The sequence below is a fragment of the Podarcis cretensis genome (genome assembly GCF_951804945.1).
Source record: "Podarcis cretensis genome assembly, chromosome: 11".
NCBI lineage: Eukaryota > Metazoa > Chordata > Lepidosauria > Squamata > Lacertidae > Podarcis > Podarcis cretensis.
The window spans coordinates 39,906,882-39,930,213 of record NC_137180.1 but is presented as its reverse complement, the minus strand read 5'-3'; the positions used below and the strand labels follow the sequence as shown (position 1 = coordinate 39,930,213).

The 23,332-nt window shown below is 41.3% G+C and overlaps 1 protein-coding gene across 3 annotated transcripts in view; it reads left to right on the top strand.

Annotated features, from left to right (window-relative positions):
* Positions 1–23,332, top strand: part of CWC27 (CWC27 spliceosome associated cyclophilin) — a 116,093-nt gene that overhangs the window by 69,328 nt on the left and 23,433 nt on the right. For all 3 annotated transcript variants that reach the window (XM_079995629.1, XM_079995630.1, XM_079995631.1), the window contains 3 exons: positions 10,356–10,459; positions 21,605–21,714; positions 22,972–23,075. In XM_079995629.1, the coding sequence (XP_079851755.1) occupies positions 10,356–10,459; positions 21,605–21,714; positions 22,972–23,075 (318 nt within the window). The remainder of the gene's footprint in view (positions 1–10,355; positions 10,460–21,604; positions 21,715–22,971; positions 23,076–23,332) is intronic.

Here is a 23,332-nt window from a genome sequence, read left to right as displayed (position 1 = left end):
TGTCGGCAAAGGCACAGCGCTTTGCAAGCTCAGACAACTGGCTGATTGCCTGCGCTTGCCAAGCCTGGTATTATAAGTGGTGATTCTGCTCTTCTTGTCTTCGCTGCATCTCTGCAGCTCCTTTAGTCTGTGCGTGGTTAGATTTAGCACATTTTTGTAGCTGGACATTTGGAGCATCAGAGATGCTTCAAGCAGGTGTGAAACAGCCTTCATGTTTTCTCTTGTCTCTAAAGTAGGCCTCTCTGCTGGCAGCCATAGATATCAGTTCTAGTTCTAAGAACTGGCTACTTTTTCCTCTATGCAGTGTTGCTGCCAGGGTAGGACTAATTCAGCAGAATTAGCAGGAAAGGTCTCTGATCACAGCAAGGCTAGCTTACCAAATGCAGAAGAATGTGAAGTAATGCACATTACAATCTAAATGGGTAGGGGTGGGCCTTTTAAGACCATTAAGTCAAGAGTCTAAAATTACCTAACTGCACCAGTGTCTTCATTTAATCCCTTCCGTGTGTGGGATTGCATGGGGGAAACGTCTGTTGAGCCACTTACGGAAATGCCTGTCTGTGTACAGCCCAGTTCACTGGAGAAATCTTGTATAGGAAGAAACTAGCTGCACTGCAAGTGTAAAGTAGCCCTAAAAATGGGGGGAAAGGTATCATTAGAGGAAAAACACAGTGTTATCAGAAAACCTCATTCAATAGTTTTCTCAGTGTATTGTTGGCAGGAATCTGGAGATCCCATATTCCTATAACTTTCCACGTGTATTAAGCTTCCATATGCCCAGAGTACATCTGAAAATGACTAACCAAACTTTGTGATAAATAGTGAAGTAAATATGTAGAGCAGTTGGGCAGAAGGAGCCATAGTTTCGTGGCAGAGTGCACACTTTGCATGCAGGAAGTCCCAGGCATCTCCACAAAACTGAACTAGACGGAGAATTCGTTGGAGCTGGCCTAAGGCAACTTCCTATGTTCATTGTGACTAAAAAATGTAAATGAGAAAGTTTATTGCCTAAACTGAATTAAATGTATGATGATCTCAGGTTTGGACTGCGAGGTATATGGCATAAGAGATTGCTAGGCACATATATAGACTATTTACAGCACTTCACCTCTGTTAATTGGAAGATACTGGCATACCCTTACTTTACTATTTTATGTTTTCTGAAAACACAATATTTTATTTTGCAGATGCTACATTAATAAAAGCACCACAGTAATGGTGTTGCATTTCTAGGACATGAAAGAGCTGCAGAAAAAAAACACAATAATAAGCTACGATCTCCAGCATTCACTAAGGTGACAGCGGATGAGCTTCTATGCCTGTAGTGTAGCATTTCATTACTTTCTACATGTTGTAAGTGCTGAAAACCATGCTTTTCAACAACTTCACTCCAGAACTTGATGTTCATGAGACTGGTTAAGACTCTCACAAATGCACGTCCAATTTGTCATGAGCTATTAATATGTTATTTCCTACTAAGCTGGTGAAGCTTCCTTTTGAATGTGTGTGTGTGAGCTCAGGATCCTAACAAGGAATCTTTTTATCCTAAGTGGAAGTGACTTCAGTGCAAAATACAGCATGTAAGCTACAGTGTCTAGTGACTGATCCACCCTAAGCTATTAATACTAAAAGTGTTTTTACATATTGAGAGCCCTACTATTAACCAATCCAGACAGAAAACATCTTATTTATGAATGGGAAAACTTAGATGCAGAAAGGTGAAATGACTTTCCATGGCAACTCAGCCCTGAATGCAGAGAATAACGTTTGGGATCCTTTCAGTTTGGGCTTAAATTATATGTTTCTCGTTTATATTTTAAGGAAGAAATGTTTGGTGCAAAATCAGATAAAATTTCTCTCAAAAGGAGTGTGGGAAAAGTTGGTCAGTTAATAGTTTATTTTTCATCCTGATAATTTATGTTTCTCATATTGAGGGCTCTGTCTTTTCTCAATAAGCAGATGCAAGTCTCTAGAACAATATATCCTCCCTGCCAGCAAGCAATCCACATCTAGAGGCAGAAGTTCCTGCTTCATAAACTGGACAGATGCATTTTCAAAATAGCTGTTCCCTGAGCTTAATATTGTGGCAAAGATCCATAAAATTTCCAGGACACAGATGACACCTTTAAATCTACGGTCTCATAGTCAGTATTTGTAGAAGTAATTTAATTTTTTCTTTGCAGCAGTTTCCCAATTTCAGTAGGAAGAATGTCTGCCTCCAAGGGTTGCTATGAGTCTTAGTTAATATTTGTAAAGCACTTGACGATAAGTAAAAAATAAATATTAAGTACTTGACAAAGAGCAAAAGCTTGGCCTTGCTCCAGGTTGTAAGTAACTCATCTTCCTTAGCCTGCCAAATGAATCTAAACTAGTCAGCGATGAGACCTGTTGAGTAAGACGTTCTGTCAGTGTGCAGCTGGTAGAGGTGATATAGACGGAAATTATGAATGTGGGGAGGGTTGGGTCATGGAGAGGTTTCCTGCCTCTGCTTGCTGAGGCCAACCCCAATGCACGGCCCTATTGCCAACTTTATTTTAACTACAATACAGTGAACATTTAACATATTACACATGCAGGTATAGCACATCTATATCTCTGTCATGTTTTGGTTGTGCCGAAAGACTCGTGTGCTCCTGTGGTGCAGAGTTGTCTTAAATTTATGACTCTGTAGGCTCTAATCCATACACTTTGGTTGCCCCAGGCTTTGCTCTCCTCCCCACACCAGCCCCAGAATAGCATGTGACCCCACTGGAAGACATGGCAAAAGCCCATCCCATTTGTCTAGGGGTGAGAATTCAGTGTGTCTGGGGGACTTCTGGGTCGGCGCCATCGCCGAATGGCGGACTCCCTCCGAGCTCCGGAGGGAGTCGGCTGGATAGGGGTCGGGTCCTGCCGTGCCGGCGACGCGGGGACCCTCAAAAACCATGGGCGGAGATGCCCATGGACTTGGTGACTCGGCGGGCACCATTTGCGCCCCCCCCGACCCGCGAAGGAGCCTTTCTAAAGGCTGCGGAGCGGGTGACGGGGGGGGTGTGGTGCTGTGAGTCCAATGCTTCCCCTGCCCAGCGAAGCCGCATGCCATTCGGCGGAGAGCAACGACTTCTTCTTTGAAAATTTCGGATTTGGACTAAAAGGAACAACCCGTGAGTAAATTGATTGGACTTAAAAGGGAAATTTGATCTTTGAATTTGGAGCGAGCGGGGGGAGTGCAAAAAGGAAGTCCACCCCCCCCCCGTTGTAGATAGCTCAACGCAAGGATTTGACAACTAAGATCGAGAGATGAACTTGTTTACCTGAAAAAAAATTTTAACTTCACGAAGGGAAATTACAATAATTGTGCTGGAGGAGAAGACTGATTTGTGGGAACTAAAGTGCAACCCCCCCCCCGGGAACCGGGAACGATCCGCTATGAGAGACTGGTGAAGAGACACAGAAACTTTGACAGCTGTCAAAGTAGCTGTCAAAGCAGGAAAATAAAAGAGAACTTTGTTACGATGGCTTTGCTGGTTAGATTTGTTACAATTTGGACATAAATTATTGGAAATAAAATAAAGGCAACAAGTTATTTGACTTTTGGGTCTGATTTTGAAAGAAATTAAGTTACCATATTCCCTCTAGAGGGAGGCTGGGACATTGCAACAGTAGCAGCAAGTGGAAAAATACTATGAATTTGAGCAGGATCTGTTATCTCTTGGGAAAGCTGCAAAAACGAAGCATTATTTTGTCTACAGAGGTTTCTATACTAAAGGAGACAATGGATTTATCTATTGAAGAAAGGAAGGGACTTCTGTGGAGAACAAGAAGTTTCTGAATTAGAAGGTTTTTGCAGCAGAACAGGAAAAAGCAACCTGAGGAATAAGAGCTGGACCAAATTTGAAGCTGGAGTATTTGGAACATCCAGACTTTAAAAGGACCAAGAAATAGAATTTAAGTTAGACTCTTAAACATAGAGGTCTGGATGGAAGAACAATGACTTTTTCTGAGAGTTTTTTCGAGATTGGACTTTCTGAAATTAAAAGCAAAGTGGTGTTGAGATATAGACGTGGATACACCAGGCTGGCAGTAGACAATGGATGAACTTTGGGGATTGGAACCGGGGAATGGGGGGGGGGAGATTTGGAATCCAAAGGCTGTAAAATTATATATTATTTCTTTCTTTTCTTTTTTCATGTCTGTTGTTTGAAAATAGGGGAATTCGTGGAAGGGAAATGGGGTCGATCTTAGGGAATTATATAAAATATAAGGAGAAATGGTTCATTAAGATAAATAAGATAAATTAATTTGGAATAAATGGGTTATTTAAAATTACAAATAAGGTTTTAAAATTTGGGGTAAGAATCTGTGGAATCAATTTAAGGGAAATGGAATACAAGAGGGGGGGGGGGAGTCCGGGAAAGATGCCACTGAAACCAAGTGTAAATCATATCTGTTTTTTCTTTCTTTCTTGCTATCTTTCCTTTTTATTCTGGAAAATTTTTAATAAATATTATTAAAAAAAGAGAGAGAGAGAATTCAGTGTGTCTGAGTGCACATAGGGAAGGGCCATAGCTCCATGATAGAGCATCGGTTTGCATGCAGAAGGTCCCATTTTCAGTTCCTGGCATCTCCAGGTAGGGTTGGCATAGACCTCTGCCTGAAACCCTGGAGAGCCACTCCCAGTCACTGTAGACAATGCTAAGCTAGATGACCCAATGCTTGGGCTTTATAGAAGTCCTATGTTCACTGACATGTTAAAGCTCTTTTTGTGTGTCATTCAAAATCATTAACTTACTCATTGCAGAGTAGCAAAGGACAATGAAGTGCCCTGCCAGTCTGAGTATCTCTTTCCAAGGTTGAGATAATTTTCGTATTCTGGCTTTTCCCAGGACCATAAAGAGAGAAACCATATCGGTCTCCAAATCCTAATACTTTTCTGTGTCCATGCACATAGATCAACAGATCATGAATGGTACGTGGAGACACCAAGCCATTTAATTCTGTGCTTCCTTCAAGATGGCTTCCGCCATACTTCCAATTGTGTCGGTGGCATCCAGTTGCCCATGAGACTTTCATTTACACCAGATTGTTTCTTTTCCACACAAGGTTTAAAGAATGGCTTGATGTCATCATTTGTTTTGACAAAGCAAAGTGTTTCTTCTAATCACAACTTGTTTAAACAGTTTCCTGTATTAAGAGATAAGTAGCTATTTTATCCCTGACACAATCAGATTACATAGTGCCATGGTGCAACAGTTTCTGCATGGGAGGTAGGATCAGGAAAACCGAACAGGTTTGGCCTTGCCATGTGTTTCATAGTAGAAAAGGGAAGGAGGGAGGGGTCCTGATAAACTGGGACGTAGGAAACAGCCTTATAAACAAGCCGTACTGCTGAGCCACCTAGCTGCATATTGCCAACACTGACAGTCAGAAGCTTTCCAAGGTTCAAGCCTAGAGTCTCCCTACCTGGAGATGCTAGGATTGAACCTGGGACCCTTTGTATGCAAACCATGTGTTCTGCCACTGAGCTGCAGCGCCCCCTTAGAGAAGCAAGAATTCTCTGAGAAATATGTACATTCAAATATATATTGGGGTACTTCTACACAACAGCTATGCTGGAAAAAGGAGGACTTAATGTGTTTGTCTCCTAATGCATCCAGTGAAGGAGAAAGTGATTGCTGAATTGTTGTTATCATCAGTTTATTAATCACCTTCTCTACAGCTGTCTTAAGATGTTACACAATATAAACAAAAACAGTTAAAAACACAAAAAGTAAATATGTTTAAAACAAAATGGGCTCCGCTTATCCAGCTGCAAAATGAAAGGCCCATCATTGTTGTGATGGGATGATGAGCTGCTTGTGCGTAAAAGCTTAGTCCCTCAGAGTTTGCTCAGCTTAGCAAGACTCTGTCTTTAGCGGAGCCCTTAAGCGTGGCTCCCTCAATCGCTGGCAGAATCCGACAGTGGGCGTTTACGGAATCTACTCCAGCATAAAAGCTCCTTGACGGAAACGCGTCGTCTGGATTCTCGGCGCGACAGTTTCCGGCGAGGAGTGGGTGTACCTATGGGAGGACCTGAGACTTCTCCGCTGTTATCGCTAGAAGACTCCCTGAGCCATTCCTTCGTTTCTCTCTCTCTCTGATCTCCCACTCTCCCCCTGCTGGTGCCTTCCTCCGCTGCTGAGTCTCTCCTGACTTCTGAGAGACCCTCCACCTCCTGCCTTTCCGATGGCAGTTCCCTGACAATTGTTTCCAGAAAGTGCAAGATAGTAAGCGTCTGTCATAGCTCATCAGGACTGCTATTCCATAGAATGGGGGCAGCCACACTAAAGGCCTGCTACAAGATACTATGGAGCAGGCTTGTGAGGTTGTTGGGGCTTGGAAGAGAAGCTCTCTTGCAGACCACAGCCGTCTTCCAAGCATATAAAGGATTGATCAGTCTTGGTAAATATAGCTAAAGTGCAGAGGAGCTGAAAGAAAAGAACTGGTATCTGGAGGGGAGCAGAGCAACTTCTTTGGAGTCAAAGATCTGAAAGAGCTGCAACTAACTTTAACATGGGATGGGTTAATAATGAGTTTTGTTTGGCCGAGTTTGTTTTCTTTTTGTAGAATTGCCAGAGGCAACCAATGGATTTTAACAGTGAAGAGCACATGCAGTTTAAAGTGTGTTCCAAGGATCAATCTCTTACGGGATGGGGAACTTGTGGCCTTCCAGATGCTCTTGTGACTGCCAACTCCCAGCAGCCCTGGGCAGTGTGGCCAATAGTCAGGGATGATGGGGTTGTAGTCCTACATCAGAGAGTAGCAGCTTCCCCAGGTATAATGAAACTGTTCTAACTTACCCTAAGTACACACTCTTGATTCTTACTTGATCAGATTAAGGTCTACCTAATAAATCCCAACAGGTGTTAACATGGCTACTGAAAATTAGACAGTGTCTACTTTCTGCCCAGCTCTGCTTAGCCGTATATTGGATAAGCTCAGGTTGGGGTGGGTCATTGGCTTTTGATACGTATTGGCTTATATCTGTTATATACAATTAAAGCAAATGTCTTTGCTAATAGTATATCTAACCTATGGATTTTATATCAATGTTTTTTATCTTATATGGATTTTATATCCATATCTTGGGGGTTTTTAGTTGGGTGAAAATGTGGCAGTACCTTGTCACACAAAGTTTTGTGATTTTGTTGGGAGATGGAATGGTTAAGGTCTGTTTAGATGGATCCTGAATGCTTTCTCATGCCCAGGCAAAGAAATAAGCATTACAGTCATACCTTGAATCTCAAACGCCTTGGCTCCCGAACAAATTGGCTCCTGAACGATGGAAACCCAGAACTGAGTGTTCCGGTTTTTAAATGTTCTTTTGGAAGCCAAATGTCTGACAGTGCTTCTGCAGCTTCTGATTGGCTGTTAGTTTTCTAACGTTTTGGAAGTCCGACAGACTTCCAGAATGGATTCTCTTCGAAATCCAAGGTAAGGCTGTACACACAATTGTGTGCTTGTTCTGAGTGAATCCCACTAAATTCAATGGAACTACCCATTGAATGGTAATTCCCACGTGTTTATATACAGTGGTGCCTCGCAAGACGAAAAGAATCCGTTCCGCGATTCTCTTCGTCTAGCGGTTTTTTCGTCTTGCGAAGCAAGCCCATTGACAGCTTAGCGGATTAGCGCTATTAGCGGTCTAGCGGCTTTTAGCGATCAGCTGTTAAGCGGCTTATCAGCAGATCAGCTGATAAGCGGCTTAGCGGCTTAGGAAAAGGGCAAAAAAAGCGGGGGGGGAAACGCGGGAACTCGCAAGACATTTTCGTCTTGCGAAGCAACCCCATAGGGAAATTCGTTTTGCGAAGCGCCTCCAAAATGGAAAACCCTTTCGTCTAGCGGGTTTTCCGTCTTGCGAGGCGTTCGTCTTGCGGGGCACCACTGTATAGGGTTTCAGCCTTAGATTGCTCTCCTGTAATTCTTCTAATTCCTGTATTTCTAAATCCACTGTTCATTTTTATGTGTCATGAAATTATTCCTTTGTCTTTTTTGCCATTAATAAAATATGTTGCAAATGTCACATAGGAATAATATAGACCAGTTGGCCCACTACAAGAAATAAGAAGTCATTCCTTTGCAAATGGAAGAAAAGAAATAAGGATCCTTTGCTTAAATCTCATTTTGTCATCCCAGTTTCTGTGGGTTAACACGATGCTGAATTACTGTTATGAAAGGTTGGAGAAAACAGCTACAGTTGGACGTAATGTAGGAATGTGCAGTGTAAGCTTCACCCCACAGCTCTGTCAATGCCCTTTAATTCATCCATTATTCTGGACTTGGCTGCTTGCTCTTGAGTGATGATCTTTAACTCTGTGGTGGTGAACTGTGAATGGGGTACTTATGAAAAGTGCCAGACTGATAATCCTGGAATATGAAGTCATTGCTGTATCCATATAATGCACAGGTACTGAGTAGACAGCAATACTGAAACCTCACCATGCTAGCCCACAAAATAACTTGGGGTTGACAGGAAAGCTTTCCCACTCTGCCTGCATAATCCTTCATGTCTACTGGAAAGAGTAACCAGAGGTTGCCAAAGCTTTGCAAAGAGAAACAGGTTGCTTTTCTGTGACAAAGTGCTGTTTACATAATAACAGAGAAGATCCATTGTCATGTGTTGTATGTATTAGTCACTGTTTCAGTTTTATTGGTATCATTATCTTCATTAATTCACATATCCTGGTTCGCTCCAAGTAGTTCATTCAGACCCCCTTCCCCTTTTATCCTTTGGTTAGGCTGAGAGATAGGGGACCCAAGTCCACTCAACAAGCTGAGTGAACATTGGGACTTGTCTCCCTAATCCAACACTCTGACCCTTGTTCCTCCCTGTTTCTCCCTCCCCCTTTCTCCATGGAATCTGCTCCTTTACCACCGGGAGCATGTTTCAGCAGAGGAGACATACCTAAAGTAGATCTCTCCTTGCCTCCATCCTCCACAGAATCAGGACATCCTGTCCTCAGTAGGCAAAGCACAGAGTGAACCAAATAGGGTTACTCCGGACAGACTGATAGTATCATTTCACTTGATTTTACAGCTAACCAAATCAGTTTACAGTGGTACCTCTGGATGCGAATAGGATCCGTTCCGGAGCCCTGTTCGCATCCCGAGTAAAACGTAGGACGTCTCTGTGCAGGTCGCGTTTTGTTGCTTCTGCGCATGCGCGTGATGTCATTTTGAGTGTCTGCGTGTGCATGAACAGCGAAACCTGGAAGTAACGCGCTCCGTTACGCAATTGGAACATTAGATACAGGTAACTCATAAAAGAGGGTTACCCCTTGGTGGTTAGCACGAAAAGCCAAAATAGTGTATAGTCAAAACAACCCCTTTGGAATCGCCCCCATGTGAGCAATTTACCTTCCGGATCTGGTGCACTGAAACTCTTGCAAGATCTCATGGGACCGCCCATGATCTCGTAAGATGTCAAAAGAGCCTCCAGTAGCCCATTAAGCAAGGCACAGAGCTTAAAAGCTCTTTCCGCACCAGGAAAACCCTGTGCAAAAAGAGCTTTTAAGCTCTCTGCCTTCCACGCGTCAAGTAAGTACAGTTGAAAATAAACAAGTTAAAAGCACATAAGTTGCGAGTGACCTGTATTGCTAAAAAGCTTGGTTCATCTGGATCTGTACATTCCCTTAGAGTGTCTGTATGTATAATTCAGCTTTACTCTGAGCTGTAAGAGCATCATGGTGGTCCCCAGAGAAAGCCTCTGTTGCATGAATTAGCACTGATCCCAGCACATGCAATCACAAGCAATTCTGTTTGTGTGTTCGCAATTGTCTCTAGTAAAGATCCCAGGAGTAATATAGCCAATTCTCCACCTGTAAGATACATGCTCATTTGAATGTGTGCAGTGGTGCTGCAGCAGGTCTGGTATCAAAGAAGGAACTTTATTAGTATCAACATTACTTAGCATTTGGTGCAGATGTAACACTGGACCATGGTTAGGAGTCAACAAGGGGAGGAAAAGGAAAATTCTGCTGAAGAAGAGGGAACTAATGGGTGTACAGCCCAAAACATAGAGTTGTATTCAGTGTAGTATTAAGGTTAACATTTTATCAATACCATGAATTTTCCCTACACTATGGAAAGTTCTCTTCCCTCTGCACTCACCCCAAACCTTTTCTGAGGTTTGCTTTGTTTTTTGTTAACTGCATCAAGAGTTTTGAAATTAAACAGGATATAAAATGTTAAAATGAACTTGATAGGCCAAATCTGGCATAAATGAATTGCTGTACTCCATATGTTTTATCACAGTTTTACTGGGTCTTATCTTTGTCTCTTCTGGGTGGCTTTACTTTCTAAGAAAATTGAGTTTATCTCAACATTGTTCTCTGCAGTGAGGACCTACGGAAGGAAGTGCGCCAGTTGAAACGTGAACTGTTAGCAGCAAAGCAAAAGAAAGAAGAAAATGCCTCCAAACTAGAGGAAAATAAAATTGAAGGTAATAAAGGCAACACATGTTTACACTTGTATACCAATGCCATGGAATATCTTTCTCAGGAGGACTTGGTGCCAAGTATCCTCAAGATATCTAAATACCTTATTCATCCTGTGTTCAAAAAATACAACTTTTCTCAGTGCTGAATCCCCAGCCAGGTATTCTCCCATATTTAACCTTCCCTTGCTAGTCTGTTGATTTAAATTTAGAGTGTCTCTCCCAACAATACTTTTTACAGAAGTATTTATTAAAAAGTTGTCAGGGTACAAGGTCTTAAATAAACTCTTGTGTCCTGATCTCTTCTATACCTTTATATTTTATTTATTTTTATTGCATCTCTATTCTGCCTTTCCTTGAACTGTAGCACTTCCATGACAACTTATTTATTCCTTATTTATTCCTTATAATTTACGTCATCTGACCCCGCTGTGTTAATTCCTATGCTCCATGCCAGCATCTTCTGCTGCTGAAGCAGCAAAAGCCACCAAAATACAAAAGTTATCCCTCTTTCAGTCTTTCTTTTGTAATCTCGCTGCCAAAACAGCCCAGGGTTTAAAAATGCATTAAAATACCTCTGACTGTATGGTACAGAATGCGTGCAAGAGTCAGACTTCATAAACCTAATTTAAACAGTGGGGTTATTGCTGACGTTACGCCATCTGAAATAAAAACAACAAAGAGCCTTGTGGCGCATTAAAGATGAACAAACATATTGTGTCATAAGCTTTTCTGGGCCAGAACGTCCTTTGTCAGCTGTTTTGGTAATACTTAGTTTAAGGAGAAAGAGGATATTCTTGCCATAGCAGAGCTAACACTCTGCCTAATGTGTTGTTGATAGGAAAGCGGTGAAGAAAGATTGGAGTACTTAAACTATAACAGGGATGGCCCTCCACATGTGGTTGGACTCCAGCTTCCATCAGCCTTAGGCAGTATGACCAGTGGTCAAGGATGGTGCGCTGGTAACCTTGAGGCTGGATTACTGTAATGCGCTCAATGTGGGGCTGCCCTTGGGTTTAGTTTGGAAGCTGTAGCGGGTACAGAATAAGGCAGCCAGACTGCTGAAGGAGGTTTCTGGTCAAGAACATGTTATACCATTGATAAAACAGCCACACTGACTACCCATCTACTACCGAACCAGGTTCAAGCTTCTTGTATTAATTTACAAAGCCTTCAGCGATTTAGGTTCAGGCTGTCAGGTGTGCGTGCAGGAGCCAGGCCCTGTGACCATTAGGACTCTGCAGGACTGGGGCCTTCCTAAGTTGGTTCTGAAGAGGCAAGGCATGGCCACACAGGTGAGGCCGATTTGTAACTCACAGCACCTGGTGGCAAGAGCCAGGAAGGGATATAAGGTCAGCATTTTCCTTTCTGCTCTTTGCCACTGCAACACGTTCCCTGTCTTGCTGCGTTTGACTCCTTGCTTCTTGATCCTTGGATCCCTGACTTCGTGACTCCTTGCTTCTTGATCCTCGGACCCTTGGCTTCTTGACTCCCAGCTCTCTGACCCTGGGACTCTTGGCTTTCTGACTTCCGGCTTCTAGACTCCCGTTCCTGCTCCCACTCCACCATCTTGCCCCCGGTCCTGACGTCCCCAGCCGAGACTTCAATCGCCCGTGAACTGAACCGTGACACAGGGTCCCCTTAAACCCAGTTCACCCTCTGAGATCCTCTGCATAGTCGTTCCCTGAGTTGGTGAGGCTCATTTGACAACAGCAAGAATATGAGTCCTTAGTGTCATCAGCCTAGTCCTGTGGAATATCCTACCAGCTAATATTCAAAAGGTGCCTTCTATGCCAACTTTCAAGTGCCTTCTGGAAAATTTCTATTCCGCCAGGCCTATGCAGGTAGTTAAGAACACATCCTTCCATAAGGGTTAATTGGTGTCTGTTTTTAACTTTTTTACGGTTTTATTGTATAGTTTTATGTTTTATTGCTGTAAACCACTTTGATATATTTCTATGACCTAGCAGTATATTAATATTTTTATAACAAAATAAGATGAAAGTATGGGAGCTGGTGGGCCACTGTTACCCCCTCCCCCCACTGTACTATAGGGAGTCAAAGAAGAGACAACTTCCAAAGGATTCCTTCAGATGTAGGCGGAGCCTCTGGTGATCACCAAGTCCAGTGAAGGTGAAATTGAATGGACATGGGCAGACACACATTGATGACTGAACTCAGAAACTAAAGTAGAAGGCTTGGGGATCCCAGTGTGAGATAGCTGTCAGGTGAAGCAATAGAAAGGGATCATCTACCACAGGGCCATGTTAAGGCCTATCTAACTACAAGACCGGGCAAGATAGAAGAGGAAAGCCCCAGAGTTTGTGGATGGCACTGCCTTAGATATTTTTGGCTCCCGAAATGAAATATTTTCAGCCTCATGCATGCATATCTAAGAAGATATAAAATGATGCAATCTGACATTCCGGATCTCACCCTTTCTTACCATTAAAGAACAGTAGCAATGGCATACCTTTTTTTCTGTAAAGACTTGCCATAAGTTATCCTGAGACTCCTTTCGCGTCTCACTTATCCAGCGTTCAGTGGGCTGGTTCTCTTATTTTTCTTGTTTCCTCTTGGCTAAATTATATTTCTAAATCCCCCCTCTTGTGTCTTTGAGCTTTTTTGTGCTTTATTCAGCTCGGCAGCCAATAAAGCTGAGCCCCATACAGATGTAGGTTTAGGCAAATTTTCTAATCTTCTTTCAGAAAGGTAAGGTGTCAGTTCCTTTCTGGTGCATTATCAAAACAATGCCTCAGTTGTGAACTGACAACATTTAGACTAGAAAAGGCAACCTGAGCTTTGAAAATAAAGAGAGGATTAAAACCAGTGGTTATTTGAGATACACCCCAGGCAACTTGGAGGTCACATTCAATCATTTAGAAGTTTCTAAAAGCCATCTTAAGATTGGATGAAATCAATAACAGAGCTGTGTATGTAGAAATTGAGATGCCTGCATCCATATTTGTGTATCTAATGGAGCATGGTGTTTTTAAAACACATGATTTTTATTAGAAAATGGAAAAAAATGTTAATCTTAAGGCTTAAAAGATGTCCTATCACATCTGTTATGGGTAATATGCACTCAGGTACTTTCAAGGGGAACAAGCTAAGAATATTCTTGAGCAAAATGATATACCTTTATACATTTGAGCAGTAACTTACTTCTCTGTCCTATTTTACCACTACCTCAGAAGTGTGTGTGTGTGTAAAAGACCTGAGATTAGTAAATCCATTCCTGCCAGTCAGGTAACATTGATATATATATATTGTGGGACTGGGTGTAATTCCAGCTCCTGCTTATTTGCAAGTGGTGGAGGCAAAGATTAAGAAAGTGTGGTGTAGTAGTTAGAGCAGAGGTAACCAATAGGGTGCCCTCCAAATGTTGTTAGACTCGAACTCGCAGCAGCACCTTTGACTCCCAGCAGTACCTGCGAGCACAGCCAGTTGGAAATTGACACAAGTTTGGAAACAGACCAATTCCTCATGATAGTATTACACATGTCTTCATTCAGAAGTCTGCTCTATTTCCATATCAATCTTAATACACACACAGATATATCACATTAAAATTCATATTTAACTACATATTTTATTTCAATATATGTATTTCTATATTGAATACACATTGTTAATTAAGGGGAGGGGTTGAGCTGGGAAGTGTATTACAGAATTGAAGTGTGAAATCTGAAGGAGAAGTATACTGATTCACACATTAGTCTGGGAAGTGTGGACCAGGTCACCTTCACTCCAGAATTTACAAAAATTCAAATCTTCAAGCTCATCCCCATTAGCTGCCTCATTCTTTCCATCCCTTTGGTGCTTTATGACTGTAGATTATTCTACATCTTCTAAAGGTTTATTTTGAGTTTTATGTCAGTCTCCTGAAATCAACACCTCTGACGTTTACCTTGAAAGTACCTATGGTGGTGGTTTTTCCAGCAACCGTTTTGCGCATTATGTTACATCTCTTCCTCTTTTGAAAGAAAGAAAATAGCCTGGGGGGCAATAAGAATTTCACGTACTCCTTGTATAAAGGGACTGGCAATGTTTCAAGATTTGTCAACACTGTCCCATCAGATTACTACAGAACCAAATGCTGAGGGGCTGATCAGAATCATTATTCCTTATTTGGTGCCAGCATTCATGTTGATGCCACTACTTTGTTGTCATACTTGACCCACCTTAATCCCAGCAACAAAGATCTTCCCATCAAGCTCATGTGTGTTGCACAGAACCTGGGTCCCCTCTTGGTCCCTAGGAACATAAACCACTACACCAGTGTGACATAGTGGTAAGAGTGTTGGACTAGGACCTTGGAGAACTTCTGAGTTTAGATAGGGCCATCTTAGTGGTAGTTCCCTCTGCCTAAGGAGAACCGGCCACTCACTACCACTTCTTGTAAGTTACTTAGATCTTTTCTGTTAGACAGTCTTTTGGTTAATTGTGAGATCTGTTCCTGGTGTTTGTTTTGATTGTTGACGGACTGTCCTATTATATGATATACGATATATTTATTGCCATTGTCCCATACAGAACAATGAAATTGAAAATCTACATAAAACATTCAAAACCCCCTATAATATACAGTTAGCATCAGTTGCTTCTGGTTCCTTTTTTCACTGTCCAATTCTTTCTGGCCCTGATACTACATAGTATTTAGGCAAGCATGGATTGAATATCACCTGCTCTTTTTTAAAAGGGTTTTGAGGGGATATTACATGTGGATTTTGGCAAATAATTTCAGTATGAATTTTTCAAAAAAAGGAGTGAGGGAGATTTTCCATATACAAACAGAAAAGGCTTCTCCCCTTTGTCTGAAAATTAGTTCATGCTCATTACCTTTAAATATCTGTTGGGTTATATTATATGAGAAACCCTTGCGGGTTTTTCAGTGCAGTGTAAAGTGTCTTAATTTTTATCACTCTTTTTGTAGATTCTCAGTTGAGATCCCCCCACCTCTTGCTGCCCTAAGGGCAAAAGGTCTGTCAGTTGAGACTGTAAATATGAAACAGAGCTCTCTCTCTGTGTGTGTTTTTATTTCCCTTTTCTGTTTGGTGCAAGCAGCCGTCTCTCCAAAGACCTGTCAGCCTTAGGTCTTGTGCCATCCATTTTAAAAAATTGACATCTGGGTTCAGTATAGATTTACTAATCTGCAACCTAGTGCATTGCTTTCCCCCCTATAATTATCTGTCGTTTGATCTTCTGCTAGTGTCATTTTGTTCCTCAAGTTTCTGTGCCCCATAATTGTTTAAAAACCATGCCTGAAGTATCATTCTGGTTGCAACATTGTATGTCTGTCTTCTTTCTCAGAATAATTAGTTTCATTGTAAAGGTAGTTTAGGGGACGGCAAAACTGAAAAAAACCTGATTATTACATTTAGAGAGCATTTATTGCTCAGTATAATAGCACTCTGATTAAACAATAATTCAAGGTTGTGGTGTGTATTTAGTGATGCCCCCATCACAAAAACACATGTCTTCCTAGGGTTGCCTTTGTACAAAAAATCCTGGTATAGACATAACAAACCATGGCTTATTGGATTGGTATTGAGCCATATGTAAGCACACTCTCTGCTTCCTCTGCCCCTTCCTTTCTCCCCTTATACATCCAGCTTTCCCAGAGCCTTGCTGATGACATTTAAATAATGTTTAAAATATTTTCATTTGGCCTGCTATTCCTAATATGACTGCAGTGATTTTCATCCAAAACGACTGAGTGAACAACTCCACCATATCTGATGCACTGCTACAACAAATACTTAAATAACTTGCCTTTTCCATATTCTGTTATTCATGTTTGTTTTTTCTTATTAGCATGATGAAATCAGTTTACAGTTCTTTTAAGAAAAGAAATGTGCTGTTCCTCATTGCAGTGATTTGTGGTTTCCTCAGCCAAAAAGACAGGACAAAACAAGAAAGCTGTCAATAGTTCCCATTAAACATAAGAGCAGCAGCTAGTTCTAACAGCTGGAGAGGCTGTGCCTGGGGCAGCATCATTCAACATCCTGTAGAGCTAGTCTTGGGCACTAAATAAAAGAGTAAAATAGATTAAGACAAAGGATTGCTGAAAGCTGCTGGAAACCTGAATCCAGTCTTGCCAGTGAAGGAGACGTTTGTCTCTTATCTTCTCACCAGTCGTTTGTGCTAGTCTGAACCAAATGATCTCAAGCCTAATTCATTTAGATTACTTTTCAGCTTTGGTGAATGCATTGCACTAGTTTATTAAATTTGCATTTCTTTCCTATGATCATTCATTCAAATAATTGAGCATACAGGCCCTCAAGCTGCTTTCTTCACACATTTCCTATACAGTGGTAGCTTGGTTGTCGAACTTACTCCGTTCTGGGAGTCCGTTTGACTGCCAGAACTGTTCAAAAACCAAGGCACGGCTTCTGATTGGCTGCAGGAGCTTCCTGCACTCAATCGGAAGCCGCAGAAGCCACGTCGGACGTTCGGCTTCCAAAGAACATTTGAAAACTAGAACACTTACTTCCGGATTTTTGGCGTTCGGGAGCCAAAACGTACGAGTACCAAGGCGTTCGAGAACCAAGATACGACTGTATACCCTTGATAAGCATATATCTTGGGAGTAGTAGTGGTATTGGCTAAATAAATCATTTGAAATTTAAATTCGTTGTACTAACATTAGGCTGGGTTTGGGAGAGAGAGGACAGAGAAGAAGAGAGTTACAGCAAGGATGACCCGAGTTTGCTAGCCAAACTGAAGCCAAGAGGAGTACAGAACTAGGCTAAAGTTATAAATATAGGAAGCTACCTTATACCAATTTGGAAAACTCAGCAGTGGCCAGAGGATTGGAGAAGATCAGTCTACATCCCAATCCCAAAGAAGGGAAGTGCCAAAGAATGCTCCAACTACCGGAAAATTGCACTCATTTCACACGCTAGCAAGGTTATGCTTAAAATTCTACAAGGCAGGCTTAAGCAGTATGTGGACCGAGAACTCCCAGAAGTGCAAGCTGGATTTCAAAGGGGCAGAGGAACCAGAGACCAAATTGCAAACATGTGCTGGATTATGGAGAAAGCTAGAGAGTTCCAGAAAGACATCTACTTCTGCTTCATTGACTATGCAAAAGCCTTTGACTGTGTTGACCACAGCAAACTATGGCAAGTTCTTAAAGAAATGGGAGTGCCAGATCACCTCATCTGTCTCCTGAGAAATCTCTATGTGGGACAAGAAGCTACAGTTAGAACTGGATATGGAACAACTGATTGGTTCAAAATTGGGAAAGGAGTACGGCAAGGCTGTATACTGTCTCCCTGCTTATTTAACTTATATGCAGAATTCATCATGCGAAAGGCTGGGCTGGATGAATCCCAAGCCGGAATTAAGATCGCCGGAAGAAATATCAACAACCTCAGATATGCAGATGACACAACCTTGATGGCAGAAAGTGAGGAGGAATTAAAGAACCTTTTAACGAGGGTGAAAGAGGAGAGCGAAAATATGGTCTGAAGCTCAACATCAAAAAAACGAATATCATGGCCACTGGTCCCATCACCTCCTGGCAAATAGAAGGGGAAGAAATGGAGGCAGTGAGAGATTTTACTTTCTTGGGCTCCATGATCACTGCAGATGGTGACAGCAGTCATGAAATTAAAAGACGCCTGCTCCTTGGGAGAAAGGCGATGGCAAACCTAGACAACATCTTAAAAAGCAGAGACATCACCTTGCCAACAAAGGTCCGTATAGTAAAAGCCATGGTTTTCCCAGTAGTGATGTATGGAAGTGAGAGCTGGACCATAAAGAAGGCTGATCGCTGAAGAATTGATGCTTTTGAACTGTGGTGCTGGAGGAGACTCTTGAGAGTCCCATGGACTGCAAGAAGATCAAACGTATCTATTCTTAAGGAAATCAGCCCTGAGTGCTCACTGGAAGGACAGATCGTGAAGCTGAGGCTCCAATACTTTGGCCACCTCATGAGAAGACTCTCTGGAAAAGACCCTGATGTTGGGAAAGATTGAGGGCACAAGAAGAAGGGGACGACAGAGGACATGATGGTTAGACAGTGTTCTCGAAGTTACAAACATGAGTCTGACTAAACTGCGGGAGGCAGTGGAAGATAGGAGTGCCTGGCGGGCTCTGGTCCATGGGGTCACGAAGAGTCGGACATGACTAAACGACTAAACAACAACAACCTTATACCAAGTCAGACATTTGGTCTATCAAGCTCGGATTTATCTATCCTGACTGGCAGTGGCTCTCAAAGATTTCAGGCCTAGCCCTACCTAGAGATGCCAGGTGCCTTCTGTATGTAAAAGCCAGATGCTCTGCCACAGATGTCTGCATGTTTGCAAGAAAGAAAGTTTGCTTAATTGATTTTTGGCATTTGTAACTTGCGTTTCTGAGATAAAATCAAGGCAGCTAAAGGCCAATTCCCCATGTTCTTTTCAGGCACTTACTTGGCATTTAAACCATCTCTTCCTAGAATGAGTAGTGTTAATAATGGATGAAAGGATTTGCACAGTTCCCTAATTCACCTTCCATACATAGGGGAGTCCATCAGTGCCTTGCTCACAGAGCGTTGTAGTGTAGTCCACTTCTATGAGCTCTTAAATGCACAAACAAGCAGATGAAAAGAATATATTAATCACCTCCAGACTCTTTCAACTTTCAGGTTGGGGTCTGCACCAAATGTTAATATACTAAGTAGTGTTAGTTGTATCACTATAAAAACTTCACCAGAAAACCAAACATTTTGTTTGTTAGTTAGCAACTCCTATTTCCTAGTCAGTAATTCCAATTCCTGGAAGAAGAAAAACCTCACTTTGTTGCATACAATTTTGTTCACAAATATTCTACTCGCACAAATCTACAAATAGTTATGTCAAGAATTTTTGTGTGTGTATGAAGTTGCTGGTAGGTTTTCAGCTTTAGTGAGTACTGTTTCTGGGATGTTCCAAAAACTGAAGGTATAGCCATCTTAAAAATTGATAAATTGCTTTTAATATGTGTCAGGGGTTTTCATCAAATTTCACATAGCAGGGTAGGGGTTTCAGGAATCATTTTGGTTCCTGATTTGGGACCATAACTGCATTTTTAAGGAGTTTCACCAACAATTTCATGAATGGGGTTCTGTATTTATCTACATGAATACACTAAATTGTTAAATCTGAATATTCAAGTTTGTTAAAGATGAATCAGAAACCCAAATTTGAACAAAATCAATCTTCAAATAAATAATGGTAGACCTTAAATACATTTTTATTAGATTATTGGTGTTCAGTTCTTTATAGAACAGGACCATGTTTACAATTATAATCTGAGAAAATTATTGTAGATAATGGTGTTGTTTTTGGCAGTGCCTTGCTGCAAAATATTTAAAAACAAAACTAATACAGAACACAGTAAAAACTGGATCCAAACCCTATATTTTTGCAACCTATCATATTTTTGGTTCTATACAATGGGGCATAAAACTTCAATATTATAAAGTGGAATACTTAAGCACCAGTTTGTAAACTCAGCCAAAACCCAAAAAGAACATGGATAGCATACTACTTTCCATGTAATCACTATTCCAACTCGAATAAATGTCAGAAGCAAAAAATATTCTGTAAAGTTGCAGAGATACAACATAACAAGGATAGATTAACAAAGTTGGCCCAAAAGTCCATTTTTTCTAATGCTCATCCTTTATGTATGACAGTACTACAGCGGCATAGGATAAAAGGGAAATAGACCATTGTGGTTCACTTGAAGCTCTGGAAAGCTAATATTATCTGTTATGTAGCAGGCATTGGATAGGAATTCTGAGAAACCAATAATAATAATAAATTCAGTTTTGAAACAGTAGTTAAAATCAATGCATTTTTGAAATGTTCTGTCTGCCATCTTGATTCAAAATGGTGTTCAGTTGTACTCAACTTAGATGAAAAACTGCTTCTTGAACTCAGGAACTATCATGCAGCATTTGGTTAACAGATGTCCAAATGCATAGCAAAAACAAGCAAGCAAACCTTTCCAAAACAGATGCATGTCCTGTGCAGTGGCAGCGAGTTCAGACCATGCTTTCAGGACGTCCTTCCCCTACTCCCCCACCACCCATAGTCCGAGACTTTACCACCAGGGACAGTCATAAAGGGCTGGTGGGGAGGCAAAGGCAACTTCAATACAAAACACATAGAAAATGCACTGAGTTAAATCCAGAATTAGTTATTTGGAATCAATGGACCTACCACTCTAAGCATAAGTAAGTCTTGATTAAACCCTTTGCTACATGATGTATGCCTGTTGTTCACATCTGAGACATTTTGTTGCCTGAAGTGAAAGACGATTTGCTTTGCCTTTCCACATATTAACACGTCAGATTGTAAGTAGTTTGCGTGAACTCCAGTGTACTGCCAGGACCTATTCAAATCTTAACATATATGTGTCTTGTTCTGGTCAGGCGACACTGAAATTGTATTTTTCACAAATTGGATTTTTTCTTTTTGGATTATCAATTCTGTGTGGGATTTAACTAATGAGCCTGCTTGTGCAATGGGGCTTTTTCCCCACCCCCACCCCAAAATTGGCTCATGGGAAGGGTAGGAGAATCCCCAGAACAGTGTTCAGGGGAAGATAGTGGGGGATTGGTCTATCTAGGTAGATGGAACAATCACCTTAGAACAATGCTGAATTCTTTCAGGGGTGGGGGGAATATATTATTGTGAACCACCCTGAGATCTTGTGATGCAGAGCAGTATATAAATAAAATAAATAAACAAACAAGCAATATTATTCCAAATCCAAGTACAAAGTACTATTCTCAAATCTATTCCCATTTCTTCTGCGACATGAAAAGCTGATATAGAGTGATATATAGTGTTAGCATACTCAGAGTAGACCATAATTCACCATCCCTTTGACTTTAAATCGTTTTTAATCTGCCAAACTAAAACAGCAATCCTGTACTCACATAGTGTACAAAACTCCTTGAACTAAATTGGTTTTATTTCTGACTAGACATGCAGTCAGTTAGTTTTCTCAGCAAATTGTGTTTTCTAATGAGTTCATATGTCAAATAGCTAACCAGACAGTATTCAGCACTAGAGGTGATTTATGTAGTCTTATTTCTCTCTCTTTCCCAGTGATGGCATCATAGTCATCCTTGGCTCAGTGCATGTTTTCATTGGTTTCTAAATGCAGATGACAAAGCTGCCCCAAACAGCATTGTTGCAGAATATCTGGAAGAAAAAAAGAAATATGAACATCTGAAACAGCAGCAGCCGAAGAAGGGACCTTCCCGTGAAGTTCAGGTAAATAATTGAAGATGATGAAACCAGCATGATGTTTTTAAAACTAATTCAGTTACCCTTTCATTATCTGAGGCAGTGTGTCTCTCAGTACTATCCGCTCGGAATCTGGTTAGCCACTGTGAGAACAGGATGCTGGGCCAGTGGACCTTTGGCTTCATCCAGCAGGACTTCCCTTCTGTTCTCAAAGTTTCTCTTTAATTTTGTTAATGTTGAATTGTGGTCTGAAAACTTAGCTTAATTATACAATCTTCCAATAAATCAGAAGTCTTCAAATGGTTTGGGGGTGGGAAGCTGGGATTCTGTGCAGTCCCGTATAGAAGTTCTATAGCTGTGCAGAGCAACACTGAGAGCTTTCTCAACTTTAGGAATCCAGAGCTTACAGGTGAGCAATCTGTCTTAAGGCCAAGTAAGCTTTCCCCTCGACCACCCTTTCTCAGCCTTGGGTTCCTAGATGTTGTTTCACTACCAGTGTGCATCTAAACCACTGATAATGGTGCTTATCTGTTTTTGTTTAATAAATTAATATGACATATATAACCTAATTTAAGCAAATTTATTACATTATGAGAATCTAATGGTTCAAATTAAAACACACCAGATCACAATAAAATTAAATAGCCTCAGCCAGCAATAATATTAAAGCAGCATCAGTCCATTAAGATCAGAGATCACAAAATAAAAGCAGCACTGCAATAAAAGCAACCTAGCTAAAACACTTAAAATGATGGAAAGGCAGAGCTAAACAATTAAGTCTGTGATGCTGCTGCTGATGGTAGCATATATTTTATTAAATTTATTTGTAACTTACCAACGGATGCATAATGGATGCAGTTATAAAGTACTGCAGAAATCTGATTTGCACAGACATTTGCAAGACGATGAGCTGCTCCACTCTGTTCAATGGGAATGAGAAACATTTTCCAGCACAGAAGATAAGGCAGGTCTGCTTGCACAGAGATCTGTATTCCCATTGGAGTACTGGCAGGTTCACTGAAGCCTCATGAACTGGGGCACATGGAATTGAAGTGAGGCAGATGAGTGGGCATACTTAGTGTCTTACAAAAACTAGATATAGCTTGTTAGTAGTTCATTACATACATACGTAAATACTGCACACACAGTGCATTTGCTCAGCTGATTTCACAGTCCAAGTCATCACACCAATTGGATGCTTGCTCACTTCAAGTGTTAGTGTTATTAGGACTTAAAGGTGTGGTGAAATGAGCAATTTTTGCAGCAGTCTTGTTTTAATTCCAGACGCTGGCATTGCTGGACAGATTCAAATCAAAACTGAACCAAGCAATAGCGGAGACTCCTGAAAATGAAGTGTCTGAACCTGAAGTGGAGGATGATGAAGGATGGTAAGAAACGTTTTTGACTTGAAATGTTTGCTTAGGCGCAGCCTTTCTCAACCTGTGGGTCCCCAGACATTGTTGAACTACAACTCCCATCACCCCTAGCTAGCAAGGCCAGAGCTCAGGGATGATGGGAGTTGTAGTCCAACAACATCTGGGGACCCACAGGTTGAGAACCGCTGGCTTAGGGGAAAATGTAATAAAATTGGCTACTCTAACAGAGGATTATTATTATTATTATTATTATTATTATTACTACTACT